This window comes from Xenopus laevis, chromosome 5L (assembly GCF_017654675.1).
Source record: "Xenopus laevis strain J_2021 chromosome 5L, Xenopus_laevis_v10.1, whole genome shotgun sequence".
Lineage (NCBI taxonomy): Eukaryota > Metazoa > Chordata > Amphibia > Anura > Pipidae > Xenopus > Xenopus laevis.
In genome coordinates this window covers 159,336,834-159,352,416 of record NC_054379.1, presented here as the reverse complement: position 1 = coordinate 159,352,416, position 15,583 = coordinate 159,336,834, and the positions used below count along the sequence as shown (strand labels likewise).

General features: G+C 38.4%; 1 protein-coding gene across 4 annotated transcripts in view; it reads left to right on the top strand.

Moving 5' to 3' along the window:
- The window catches only part of runx2.L (RUNX family transcription factor 2 L homeolog), a 178,748-nt gene that overhangs the window by 90,957 nt on the left and 72,208 nt on the right, over positions 1–15,583 (top strand). For all 4 annotated transcript variants that reach the window (XM_018261541.2, XM_018261538.2, XM_018261539.2 and 1 more), the window contains 1 exon segment: positions 667–956. In XM_018261541.2, the coding sequence (XP_018117030.1) occupies positions 667–956 (290 nt within the window).

Genomic DNA, 15,583 nt, shown 5'->3' with positions numbered 1-15,583 from the left:
CCCTCCCTGTGGCCCCAGAATTGACAGCCCACCCCCAGTGACAGTCTGACAGTGACTTGCCCTCAGCCCAGAGAGGAGGCAGCGCTGTTAGTCGAGGGGAGACGAAGAATCCCGAGTTGCTCCGGCCGGTGCCGAGTGAGGGTCAGTCAGTGAGTAGAGTCGGTGTCCGGTGTATAGAGAGACAGAGAGAGACAGAGAGAGAGAGCGAGTGGCCGGTGTGTGACACAGAGCTGGAGACAGGCAGAGGTCTCACTCACTGGCACAACTCAGCGGCACAACAAACTGCTCCTCCAGCAACAAGTGAATCACAGAGACAAGTCGGCTCGTCCCCTTATCCGGCACCGCTCCACTAGCCGCACACCTGGGACCCAATGTAACTGCCGGACACTCAGCGACTCCGCGCAACTCAGCAGCGACACTGGCTCGTCCCATCGCTCAAGCCGCTCCGCAACTGCAGCCACTGCATCATCCCCGCGACTGTGCGACTGCGACATCCCCAGTATCTGCCCGGGATCTCCAGAAACTGCCCCTCAGTCGCTCACAGTCGCTCAGTAGCCTCAGTCCCCCAGTCTGTATGTCAGACACCCGGCGCTGTTACTGAATATCTGCCCCTGAGCTGAGCCAGTCACTAATAACCCCCGGCTGTTGTGATGCGTATTCCCGTAGATCCCAGCACCAGCCGGAGGTTCAGCCCGCCCTCCAACAGCCTCCAGCCCGGCAAGATGAGCGACGTGAGCCCGGTGGGAGTCCCGCAGCAGCCCCAGCAGTCCCAGCAGTCTCAGCAGCAGCAGGAGGGGGCGGCGGTGCCCAGGCTCAGGGCTCACGATAACCGGACAATGGTGGAGATCATCGCGGATCACCCGGCCGAGCTCGTGCGGACTGACAGCCCCAACTTCCTGTGCTCAGTGCTGCCCTCCCACTGGCGCTGCAACAAGACCCTGCCCGTGGCTTTCAAGGTGAGTCCCGGGGGCTAATCATGATGATGATGATGATGATCACTAACCTGATGCTCTACCGGCGCAACTTTAGCGCTTTAACTCCAGCTCTCCCCGCTCTCCCCACGTCTGTCCTCTAAGCTTTGCCCAAATGCTCCCGCAAATACTTTATTCTTTATTTACTTTACTTTCTACTTTACTTTATTCTTTATATACTATACTTTACTTTCTACTTTACTTCATACTACTTTCTACTGTACTTTCTACCTTCTACTACTTTATACTCCACTACTTTATACTACTTTATACTGTACTTTCTACTACTTTCTACCTTCTACTACTTTATACTCTACACTACTTTATACTACTTTATACTTTAGACTATTTTATACTGTACTTTCTACTTTCATCTACTTTACACTACCTTCTACTACTTTATACTGTACTTTATACTACTTTATACTACTTTATATTTTATACTACTTTATACTGTACTTTACTACTTTATACTTTATATTTTATACTACTTTATACTTTACTTTATACTCTGTACTACTTCATACTTTATACTACTTTATAGTCTAGGGATGCACCGAATCCATGATTTGGTTCGGGATTTGGCCAGGATTCGGCCTTATTCAGCAGTATTCGGCCGAATCCTTCTGCCCGGCCAAACCGAATCCGAATTTGCATATGCAAATTAGGGGTGAGGAGAGAAATTGTGTGACTTTTTGTCACAAAACAAGGAAGTAAAAAATATTTTCCCCTTCGCACCCCTAATTTGCATATGCAAATTAGGATTAGGATTCAGTTAGGTATTCGGCCGAATCTTTTGTGAAGGATTCGGGGGTTTGGCCGAATCCAAAATAATGGATTCTTGCATCCCTACTTTATACTACTTTAAACTAGTTTCTACTACTACTTTCTACTACTTTCTACTTTACTTTATATTTTATACTACTTTATACTTTACTTTATACTTTCTACTACTTTATATTTTATACTACTTTATACTTTCTACTACTTTATATTTTATACTACTTTATACTTTCTACTACTTTCTACTTTACTTTCTACTTTCTACTACTTTCTACTTTCTTTATATTTTATACTACTTTATACTTTACTTTATATTTTATACTACTTTATACTTTACTTTATACTACTTTATACTTTACTTTATACTACTTTATACTTTACTTTATACTACTTTATACTTTATACTACTTTATACTTTACTTTATACTTTATACTACTTTATACTTTACTTTATACTATTTTATACTACTTTATACTACTTAAACTTTACTTTATACTACTTTATACTTTACTTTATACTACTTTATACTTTACTTTATACTTTATACTACTTTATACTACTTTATACTTTACTTTATACTACTTTATACTTTACTTTATACTTTATACTACTTTATACTTTACTTTATACTACTTTATACTTTATACTACTTTATACTTTATTTTATACTTTAATTTATACTTTATTCAACTTTATACTTTACTTTATACTACTTTATACTTTACTTTATACTCTATACTACTTTATGCTCTATACTACTTTACTACTTTACCCATTAACCCACTACTGTATGTATGTGCCATTTATATACAGGGGGCACCCCCACTCCAATTTGTACCCAGCGCTATTGACAACCTAGTGTTATGGCTGCACATTTACTAAATACCCCCAAATTCTTTATACAGGATCACTGCCTCCAACTTCCAATTAACTCATCCCCATGTGCTGCATTGTGTATAGACTGACTCACTGTGCCCAGAGCATTCCCCAATTAGCAATATATTGTATATGTATTTACTGTATATATATAAGTATCACTTCTCTAAACCTGCACCCAAACACTTTCAGAAGAGTCCTGTCCCCCCATCATTTCTACACAATGGATCTAGAATATGTCAGTATGTATATATATATATATATATATATATATATATATATATATATATATATATATATATATATATATATATATATATATATATATATATATATACAGGTATGGGACCTGTTATCCAGAATGATCAGGACCTGGGGTTTTTAATTTGGATCTTCATACCTTAAGTCTACTAGAAAATCATGTAAACATTAAATAAACCCAATAGGCTGGTTTTGCTTCCAATAAGGATTAATTATATCTTAGTTAAGATCAAGTACAAGATACTGTTTTATTATTACACAGAAAAGGGAAATCATTTTTAAAAGTTTAGTTTATTTAGATAAAACTGAGTCTATGGGAGACGGCCTTTTTGTAATTCGTAGCTTTTTGGGTAATGGGTTTCCAGATAACTGATCCCATACCTGTATATGTATATATATATTTATTAATATTTATCCCTGATCAGTAATATATTGGTAGGTTCAGGCAGCAGATCTGCAGATCCAGTTATACAGAACCAGAGCACTGCTCTGTCCCAAAAAAGTATATTGAGAATATTGTATTTTCCCTAAAGACCTCAATGATCTATGGAACATACATTTCCCCAGACTTCCAGCCGAGAGATCCCTGCATGTAGCCACAATGCGTTTTAAATACAGCTATAGAATCCGTTATCCAGAAATCTCCGTATTACAGGATGGCCGTCTCCCGTAGACTTCATTTTATACAATTATTTAAAATTTTTAAAAATGATTTCCTTTTTCTGTGTAATAATAAAACAGTAGCTTGTACTTGATCCCAACTAAGATATAATTAATCCTTATTGGAAGCAAAACCAGCCTATTGGGTTTATTTCATGTTTACATGATTTTCTAGTAGAATTAAGGTATGAAATTACAGAAAGATCCCTTATCCGAAAAACACCAGGGACTGAGTATTCTGGATAACAGGTCCCATACCTGTAATGATAATATTAACAGTAATATTAATAGTTTCATTCTATGCCTGAAATAGTGCTGAGCTGTGAGACTGTACCAAGCAGCAGTTCTATGGGTCAGAATGAATGGACTGTACCATGCGGCTACAGAGTCCGTCCTACACATGTAACCCCTCTGTGCCCATAATAATACTCTCTCCTAATATACTGGGCACCCCTATATGTACTAAATCCCTTGTATCCACTTAACAAGAGGCAGAACATTGAATCCTGTTAGAGTATGTGACCCCCAGCTGCTCTAACAGCACTAACACTTGCTCTGAATGTTCTGCGAGGGAGGGGAGTTATTATTTATATATATGTAATAATATTGTCTTTTCTGCTAATGAACCTACTTGCACTATACTGAATTATTTGGGAAATTTCTGTGGATTTATAGATTTTTTGCATTTTCTCTAAACACAAAAGTAGTCATTTTTATTTACGCTGCTTTATTTTATACATTTTACGTTTTAAAAAACATTCTCCTTGTAGTAAATTGTCCGAATATCTACAGACTTGATTTTCTGGGGGGAATGGCAGTTCTCTATTCAAATGTTTTCTAATAAAATCCATGGAATGATGGCACAGAGGCAGAGTCCAACGTAATTGTGATGAATGAGATCTCATAGGTGTCAGATATGTTATTATTTATTTGGCCTGGAGGTGGAAGGGTTAACCAGTTGCTCGATGCTCTGCGGCCAACATTATTGCATTAGTCAGAGGCAGCGGAGAATGCTGGGAGTTGTAGTTCTTCCAATATTCTCACTTTGTTCTTCAAATTTCCCCAGTTTTTTTTTTATTTAGGTGAAATTTTGCTAAAATCTGACTTTGAGCTTGAGTTAATGGCAAGTCTGGCAGTTTAAGTGTTAAATGAATCCCCCCCCTTTTCTCTTTTGAGTTCAGCCGCTGAACTGAAATCTAGTTTTTTCATTTTGTTTTGGTGTTTGTTTTCTACTGACTGTAAATGCAGCTCTGTTGGGCATGAGTTAACCCTTAAGCTGCCAGACTTGCCATTAACTCATGAATTGCCCAACAGAGCTGCATTTACATCAGAAGAAAACAAACACCAAAACAAAATTAAAAAGAAAAAAACTAGATTTCAAAATAATTTTTCAGAAAATTTCTTCAAAAATAAAAATGTCATTTTTAAAATATTTTGACTTCTCCCCCCTTAGTCACTGCTAATTTGATTTCTAAACCGCTAATAAGTGATTTACAGGGAAAGGGGGGGGGGGAGGAGACAATTTAACCCTTAAACTGCCAGACTTGACATTAAATGAATCCCTTTTCCCTCTAAATCACTTATTAGCAGTTTAGAAATCAAATTAGTATTGAATAAGGGGGGAGAAGTCAAAATATTTCAAAAATGAAATTTTTATTTTTCAAGAAATTTTTTGAAAAATAATTTTTTGAGTTAAGCCACTAAATTGAAATCTCATTTTTTCCCCCTAATATTGTTGTGGTGTTTGTTTTCTACTGATGTAAATGCAGCTCTGTTGGGTGATTCATGTGAGTGGCCCCTTATTTGCCGGGCGCCCCCAGGTGACACTTTCCTACCAGATTTAGAGGTTTGGTCTTAATCCGAGTGTTTAAGGGTTTTTTTTTTTCATTCTCTTCGTCCTGCGTTTGGTATAATTTGCCTTAGACCCCCTTGTGCCCAGCAGGGGTGCCAACATTCTCAGTCGCTCAGGGTGTTGTTGAACTACAATTTCAGGTTGTACCATGCTTTATCATAATAGCTGTAATTATTGCAAATCAGTGGTCTTTTAGGCACAACTTAAGAGGGATAAGCACCCCAATTCTAAGCACCATTCCAATATACATTTATTAGAATTTCCTTGGTTTTAAAGTAAAAGTCCTCCAAAAAATGTAAATGTAATTGCAGCGTCTGTCCCTTTACTGGGGTCTGACTCTGCAAACCAGTGTGGAAAGAAGTCAATAGAGCGGGTGGCTTCTGCAGCAGCTTTTCAAGAGTCGGAACCCACAGTGCAGAGAATACATAAACATCCAGACAGATTTCAGCGGCAATTGCATTTACAAATCATTTCAAAGTCATTGAAAATGTTATGTAAACATGTATTAGAATATTGCTTAGAACTGTTCACTTCATTATGCAAAAAAAAAACAAATTGTGGGAGGAGTTCCCCTTTAATATTAGAACTGAGCACTGCTCAATAGTGATGGGCGAATTTGTCCCGTTTCGCTTTGGAAAAAAAATTGCGAATTTCCCGCAAAATTCGCAAAACCGCGAAATATTCTGGCGCTAGCGTCAATTTTGACACGCAAAAAACAAGTTTTCTGATTTGCGTCCAAAATTATGTAATCGTGGGCGAATTTTGGGTGCGTCCAAAATTATTTCATCGAATTTCCGCAAATTTATTAACGTGGAACTTGGGTGCGAATTCACACCTGCCGAATTTATTCGCCCATCACTACTGCTCAAAGCTTATTGCTCCTTGTACTGTGGGACTATATCATGGGATTATATATAAAGTATGGGACCTGTTATCCAGAATGCTCGGGATATGGGTTTCCCAGGAAATGGATCTTCCCAAAATTTGGATCTTCATGTCTTCATAAATAAACCCAATAGGCTGGTCCAATAAGAATTCTATTTTAGTTGAGATCATGTCCACAGTACTGTTTTATTATTACAGAGAAAAAGGAAATCATGTTGAAAAATTTGGATTATTTGATTATAATGGAGTCTATGGGAGACGGCCTTCCTGTAATTCAGAGTTTTCTGGATAATGGATTTCTGGATAATGGATCCCATACCTATATTATATATATATATATATATATATATATATATATATATATATATATATATATATATATATATATATATATATATATATATATATATATATATATAGTGAGTTCTGCCAGACTACCACATTAGCTTCTGTTGGCTTGCAGGGGATGCTGGGAGATGAAGTCTGACAACCTGATATTAGTGATTTTTAATAAATATATATATTTTCTTTTGCTGGAAATGTTCTACAAATCTTGTAAGTCACTTATTTAATGATCCTGGCTGCCTGTTTGGGGACACACAGAATAAAATCCCACATTTATTAGTGGATCCCTCAATAAATCTGCAGTACCATTTTTTTATTTTTTTTTATTTTTAATGGTTTTCTGCATTTTAAAAACTAATTCTGAATGACTAGGTTTGCGTAGACAATGTAGAGAATGTAAGAAATCCTGTAGAATTTTTGAGCTGTGACCCTCCAGCTGTTTGTAAGGGGACCTGCACAGCCTTATGGGTGTTGGTATTTGGATTAGAGAGCAGGAAGGCTCAGATAGGAATTCAACAGGGTCTATGGGGGGCATCAAAGGCTCGGAATTCGGGTAAATTCTTGCAGTTGTAGATTTTACCAAATTCTGACTGTATTCGTTAAATTCAAATCTCCATGTGCTCAAACTGGGGCACTAAATGATGGAGTTTTGGTTCATCCCTAATTTACTGGAGATAAAGGGCATTTTTTCCTGGGCAATGCTGGATATTTTTGCATGTTTATTCCGGAGTGAGGATTCTGGGAATTGTAGTTTAACAACTGCTGGTGGGTTAGAGGTTAAGTACCCTTGGTTTATTGTCTAGACTTCTCCTGCCAAAATGAGCAGATTGAGATTTCATGGAGCATCATCAGGTGCATTCGGTTCGTTAATCGGAGGAAAGGAATAATGATTGATATCAGCGCTGTCCTGTCTCACCTGAGAAAGAATGTGCTTCTGTAGGGCAGGCTCGCAGCCAATAGGAGAGGGCGGTTATGGGGGGTCCTTTTACTGATCCAGGTCTGGGGTCTGCGCAGGTTACAGGTCACCTGGTTTCAAAAGAGAACGAAAGGTCAATCAATGTGGCCTGATATTGGAAAACAAACAGATTTCATTTCATAGAAAAACTTTTTTTCCAAAATTTTATTTTTCCATTGAACTTTGCATACTGCAAGGAATAATTTTGTCTCCTAACTATTCAAACCTGGCCTTTTAAATACATGAATCTAAATGCGATTCAAAGAAAATTCTTCCATTTTCCAAACTTTTTTTTTTATTTGCGACTTATAGACAGGCTTTACCCAGAGCCACGTTTTTTTTTTTTTTTTTATGGCCTTTTACTTCCATTGAAATTCATATTCCTGATTTCAAACGTGGGCGGAAAATATTTCTGAAATTCTTCATTTTTTCCCCCCTCCGCTTTTATATTCTGCTCTTTTCTTTCCTGCTTTTCTTATGCTTTAAAAAAATTTGATTTTTTTTTTTAAACATAATTCCTATAAAATCCACACGCTCCCCCCAAGCATAAACATATATATATATATATATATATATATATATATATATATATATATATATATATAATAAAATATCAGTGATACGTTTTCTTGAAATTTCTGTATTGGAGGGACATTTCAGTAAATAATAACATAGTTCTGTAATTTAAAAAAAAAAAAAAAAACAATTTTTTTTTTCTTTTTAGTGAATGGCGTGCTTTATTGCTAGCCTTTCTCCACCTGGCAGTTTTAAGCAAGTGCCGCCCATTTCCTTAAGAGGCCGGGGAATAAAGGCGCTATTGGTATACAGGAGGGGGTGCTGTAATTAATTGGTAATACAACACTTTCACTCATAACGGGGCGGATATTGGAAATTAGGTTTGGTGCTGAGCTGAATCCGTTAAGGCTAATTTTGTGTGTGTTTTTTCCCCATAGCTGATCTCAATTTGTATTTATTTTTTATTTCACAAGATTTTAGAATAGCTATAAAAATTCTCAGGGGCCGATTGATCAACCGGTCAAATTTGTTTTCCCGAAGGAAGTTTGTCCTTTATGTTGTATTTCCCTTGCTTTCGTTTGACGGGTTAAACCATTTTATCCAAACAGGCAGATTTGATCCGAATTCTATCAGCTGGTTGTTTCCAATAGTCGTGATGGAGTTTCAGCGTCTTATATCTGAATGCAGTAAATGCCACAAAAATATTTAGGGATTTTTCATCCATGGCGTTGGTAAATACAGAGCATTTCATCCTTCCTCCTAAAAATTTTCATCCTCGATGCTTGCAGTAAAATTTAATTCATAAATATGTAATCAATTTCGATTAATCGGCACCATATTGCATTTTTGCATCTGGTGCCACGGCTGAAAATTTTGCCAAATTTAACCTAGTGTTAAAGTTGTATTCAGAGGCCGTTTTATGTTTGTTTTTGGACATTAATATTACTGTATGGTTAGACATCAGCAGCTTTTTTATTTAGATGTCGCTGTAGCTTTAATTAAAGGCACATATTTATTTGTGGTAGTTGAGGTTGAACAAAGACATATCCATGAAGCTGACATTCAAATTCAACTTTAGGGTAAAGTGTGAATGTTTGGAAGTCTACTGTGTTATATTGTGAAATTTTGTTAAATTCATTTATTTTTTAAATTGATTTTTTTTTCATATCTATTAAAGGTAAATTTAGGAGACTAAAGTGATGTAGCGTAGGTTTTTAATTCACGAGTTGTCCTAGGATTTCCTTTAACATTTATCATAGTTCTAGAAGCATTGTACAGGTATGGGACCCGTTATCCAGAATGCTCGGGACCTGGGCTTTTCCGGATAATTGATCTTTCAGTAATTTGGATATCTATATCTTAAGTCTTCTAAAAAAAAACATTAAGGGGGTTATTTACTAAAGCTTGCACGATTTTGGTTTTCGCTCGAGTTTTTACCCAAACTGAAAGACCTAATTTTAATCAAATAATTCAAAATATTAAACATTATTCCCTTTTTCTCTGTAATAATAAAACCGTACAGGTATGGGGACCTGTTATCCAGAATGCTCAGGACCTGGGGTTTTCTTAATAACTGGTGCTTCTGTAATTTGGGTCTTCATACCGTAAGTCTACTAGAAAATCATGTAAACATTAAATAAACCCAATAGGCTGGTTTTGCTTCCAATAAGGATTAATTATATCTTAGTTGGGATCAAGTACAAGCTACTGTTATTACAGAGAAATATTTTTTTAAAAATTGGATTATTTGGATAAAATGGAGTCTATTGGAGATGGACTTCCCATAAAAAGGAGATTTCTGGATAATAGGTTTCTGGATAACGGATCCCATACCTGTGTCAGCCTCCTGCATATCCTGGCCCACTCTTCTCCATGTAATACCCCTGCTACCGGAGGAACAGTTTTCTTATGTGGCCAACTACGTCAAAATCATCTCTGGTCCACCAGCTTAAATATACCGGTATGGGATCTGTTATCTGGAAACCCGTTATCCAGAAAGCTCCAAATTACGGAATGGCCATCTCCCATAGAGTCCATATTATCCAAATAATATAAATATTTAAAAATGATTTCCTTTTTCTGTGTAATAATAAAACAGTAACTTGTACTTGATCCCAACTAAGATATAATTAATCCTTATTGGAGGCATTCTCTAGTATGATTTTCTAGTAGACTTAAGGTATGAAGATCCAAATTACAGAAAGATCCCTTATCTGGAAAACACTAAGTCCCGAGCATTCTGGATAACAGATCCCTTGCCTGTATTGTAAAATATGGACAAACAATCCCTGTTTTGTTTAAAGGGGAAGATATTATTTGGTAGCTTAATTCACAAAATATCTCAATGTCCTAAATATATTGATAATGGGTTCCTCTTGTTTTGTCTATATGGTTTAAACATAAGTGGTGAGCACAACTTTACCTATATATATATATATATATATATATATATATATATATATATATATATATATATATATATATATATATATATATATGTATATATATATATATATATATATATATATATATATATATATATATATATATACAGTATCTCCCCAATGGGTAGTACAATAAAAGCTGTGGGTGGGGCATAACGAGGAGTTTACCATCTCTACTGAGACTTTGTTTACTAACGTAGAATACATTGGTGTTTTTACAGACAATGTAAATGGAGTAGTCTCTCTCTTTATATATCGGTAATGATATATATCTGTGTAGGAGCTGCCATATTGCTTTCCCGGGAAGAGGCATTCTCTGCAGATAACAATGTAAGATTACCCTCTAGTGGTCTAGAAGAGATGGTGCTAAAATAATTCTTATCACAGTAGTTTATACAGGTTTGGGATTGAAAACATATTTCCAGCCCTAGATATTCTTGGGACTATTACTAATACTTGTATAGGATACGGAAACCTATTATACAGAAAGCTCCACATTACAGAAAGTCCGTCTCCCAAAATTATTTCCTTTTTCTGTGTAATAATAAAACAGTAGCTTGTACTTGATCCCGACTAAGATATAATTAATCCTTATTGGAAGCAGAACCAGCCTATTGGGTTTATTTAAAGTTTATATAATTTACTAGTAGATTTAAGATATAAAGATCCAAATTATGGAAAGATCCGTTTTCCGGAAAACCCTAGGTCCCGAGCATTCTGGATAACAGGTCCCATACGTGTAATATATATTAATTATTACTACAGGGAAGGAATTGATTCTCTGAAGATTTGGTGCTGTGAGTTACACTTTGCAATAACTAAAGGGCTGAAGGTTGGACATCTCCTCATAGCAACAGTCGCCATTTTTCCCAACTGTCAATATTTTCCCCGTTATACTGTCTTCCTACTACGGGCATGGGATCATTATCTGGAAACCCGTTATCCAGAAGGCTCTGAATTACAGGAAGGCTGTCTTCCATAGAATCTGTTGTAATCAAACAATTCAGTTTTTTAAAAAATGATTTCCTTTTTCTCTGTAATAAAAAAAACAGTACCTTACACAGGTATGGGATGTGTTATCCGGAAACCCATTATCCAGAATAGCCATTTCCTATAGACTCCATTCTATCAAAATAATAAAATTTTTTAGAAATGATTCCCTTTTTCTCTGTGATAATAATACAGTAGTTTGTACTTGATCAAAACTAAGATATAATTAATCCTTATTGGAGGCAAAACCAGCCTATTGGGTTTATTTAATGTTTACATGATTTTCTAGTAGACTTACGATATGAAGATCCAATTTATGGAAATATCCGTTATGCGGAAAACCCAGGTCCTTATTGGAAGCAGTCTATGGTTTTATTTAATGTTTAAATGATTCATTGGTAGACTATGTTATGGAGGTCCAAATTATGGAAGACTCCTTATTCGGAAAAGCCCAGGTTTTGAGCATTCTGGGTAACAGGTCCCATACTTATACAACTGCGTCTTTCAGGGGTGCCCCTTAGCAGTCCCGTAATGTAACGCTACCCCTGTCAGTCAGCTCTTCAGTCTCCCTATTCCCCTCTGGCATCTCATGGGTGTTTCAGTGTAAGTCGCCCGTCCCCAGTGCAAGTGAAACGCAGGGCTGCCTCTCGCCCCACCGCAGCTGCACTGATTTTTGGGGTTTTTGTGCTTACGGTTGGTTATTAAGTAATGCATGTGATTTGTCTATGAAGTGCGACGGCTGTGTGGGAGTGAAAGAAAAATGGAAGTGGTTAAGACAGACGGTTGCCCTGATGGTTTTGGTGTTTTGCAGGGTGGCACGATTGTGTGTGCGCCGGACGTGCAAGGAAGCGTGGGAGGCGCTTGTATTGCTGGTATTGCCTGGCTTGTATGCTGGGTTGCCACAAGGCAACAAGTAGTCCCATTAATAGTCTATAGGGCTCATTCACTTACCCTGAAACAGAGAAAAGTGCAGTTTTGGACCTTCTTTTTTCACACAATGGACTTGTTTTTCGAAGAATTCACACATCATTGCCACTGACATAACTACCTATACAGCAGACCCTGCGGCTGCGGGTCTATCGCATAATAGTCCCCCTCTCTGACCCATTTTTTACCTTTAAAATAGTTAGGCAATGCCGGTCTGGGAAGAGCAGATCGGGAGAGGGGTCAGGGGAAGAAGACTGTTTGCGCCGGGCCCATCTCAGTAGATTTTTCGGCGGGGGGCCTGACACTACTAATGCCCACGCACGGATTTGTGGAAAGGCCACCAAGGCCCGAGCCTAAGGCGGCAGGAATTTAGGGGGCGGCATGCTACCCAACCACACCCACAGGCCTTCCTGCTATGTAAATCCGGCCCTGGTTACGCCACTGGTCTTTGCACTCACAATGATATTCGGAGACAATTTGCCATCGGTTTTCATTTTTTATTATTTGTGGTTTTTGAGTTATTTAGCTTTTTATTCAGCAGCTCTCCAGTTTGTAATTTCAGCCATTTGGCTACCTGGATCCAAATTCCCCTAGCAACCATGCAATGATCTGAATAAGAGACTGGAATATGAATAGGAGAGGGTCTGAATAGAAAGATGAGCAATAACGATACATTTGTAGCTTTACGGAGTATTTGTTTTAAGATGGGGTCAGTGACCCCCATTTGAAAGCTGGAAAGAGGCAAATCATTAAAAAACTACAAATAATGAAGACCAATTGAAAGGTTGCTTAGAATTAGCCATTCTATAACATACTTAAATTTACTTAGAGGTGAAGCACCCGTATTACTAGGGTGACTGAGTGTATCCCAAAATATCTGTGTTTCAGATGCCTCTCAGCACGTGCCCAGTACATGTGACAATTAGGAACCCTCCCTCTCAGCTCCGCCACAGCATTAGCTTCAGGTTTCCAGTGTAATTTTTTTATTTAATTTTAATTTTTCTATAGTAGCCCCCATAAATTTGACAAAGGCCCTCGGGTACCTAAATAGAAAATACAACATTGGGGCCCTAGTGTGTGTTCTGTAGCCTCCATACACAATCCCCATTTAATGAAGCCTGTAATATGAAATAATGTGCCTGCTGATAGTATCCCTTGGGCTTTTTCCTTCTCTCTGCATGCTTTCAGTCTGTAAAGTAATTATAATGTTTTTATATATAGATATAATAGTGCTACTGCTTCTCCAGGACTCAGGACCCCTAAGAATAACCCTCCGGTACATGTGATTTGATTAATCAGTCGGGTGTTTTTTCCAGAATCCCCTGCCCTTAATTGAGGGATTGTTGGGGCCCCTGGAGTTGCCCTGGACCCGTATTTGACGAATCAGTTTCACTAAATTACATTTTATGACGACGCACTGCTCGGCCCGGTCTATAAAACAGACCATTAAGTTCTTTGACGACACAATGGCACCGGAGTGTGAATGGTGGTGCCCAGGGCAGGGCAGTTCATGAGTTAATTTCCTATAGGGCGACATTGCTCCGCAGCTGGAACATTTCCATAAGGGATAGAAATCCCCCCCCCTTGTTCTGCCCAATGGCACACTCCAGATATCTAAATGGGAACCAAGATTGTGATTTAAAAAACAACATCTTCCAAACAGGATTTCCATAATATGACTGCCCATAGAGTAGACACGCTCCTATACTGGTTGTAAGACCTTCTTCCCTTTATAATTGTATGCCATATGAACAATACTCGGTATGAAATATTCCCTTCTAAAAACCATTGAATAAGGACGATTTGCCAATGAAATATGACTTATTCCCTCAAGGTCCAGACTAAAGGGTTGATTAAGCTGTTCCTTAGGCTTCTCTAGTACAGAGGTTTTGCCACTATCTTGGTTCTTGATTGAGTCTTCTGCATGTGCACTCCTTTTTTTGCCCCCATTGGGGGGTCTGTGGGTTTCAAGTTTTCACTTGTCTTTGGCAGTCTTCACGGCCAGGAGCATGTGCAGTGGATAAGAAGATCCATTTGGGTTGTAGAGTGCATGCTCATGTTCATCTAGTGAGGCTGGAACAGCAGTGACACAGTCAGAAATGGTGCCCAACAACCCTGGGCAGGGGGATCAGGGCCCTTCAGGGGTGTCTGGTTGGTGTAGTTAGAGAGGGACCCTGTGTGGCGTTTACTATTTTTAAGGCTAAAGTGGGATCTTTTAGAAGCTTTTGCTCTTGGTGGGTCGATGGAAATTCCAATGAGGGTTTTAGTTTACCTCTCAAAGTTTAACCCACACAGACTCCCCCCCCGCCGATTATCCTAAAACCCACTTCTCATTAAGTCAAACCCCCTTTTGGGTTTCAAGTTTGGGAATCCTAATTCCAAGATGGTTTCACTTGGTGCAGTGCTGCAGACTGGCCATCTTGGTCTAACCCAGACCTTACTTGTAGGAGGTTCAGAAATGGTCTCCCCAAACTCTGGGTTCAGGGGATCAGGACCATTCAGGGGTGGTCTGGTTGGTGTAGTTAGGGAAGGGGCCTATGGGAATTTCACCAGAAATTTAGACTGTTACCATTTTTAAACGTTGGATCTTTTAGAAGATGTGGTTCTTGGTGGGTTCAAATGCAACAGCAGTTGGAGGGCTTAAGTCTGATTCTCAAAAGTTGACCAACACAGACCCTGATGTTCCTAAAACCAACATCTCATTAAACCAAACCCCCTTTTGGGTTCCAAGTTTAGGGATCCTCCAGCATAGATGGTTTCGCTTGGGGTGGTGCTGCAGACTGGTCATCTCTGTCGAAACCAGACCTTACTTGTAGGAGCTTCAGACATGGTCCCCTGGGCAGGGGGAATCAGGGCCATTCAGGTCTGGTTGGTGTAGTCAGGGAGGTAGTTGTGGGAATTGCACCGAAAATGTAGCTGGCCGCTACCATTTTTAAGGCTAACATTTTAAAAGTTGGATCTTTTAGAAGCTTTGGCTCTTGGTAAGTTGATGGGAGTTCCAATACAACAGCAGCTGGAGAGCTCACAAAGTTTGCTCCATGCAGACCCAGCACATTTATGCCCAGACTCACCCTTGATTATCCTAAACCCCATTTCCCATCAAGCCAAACCCCCCTT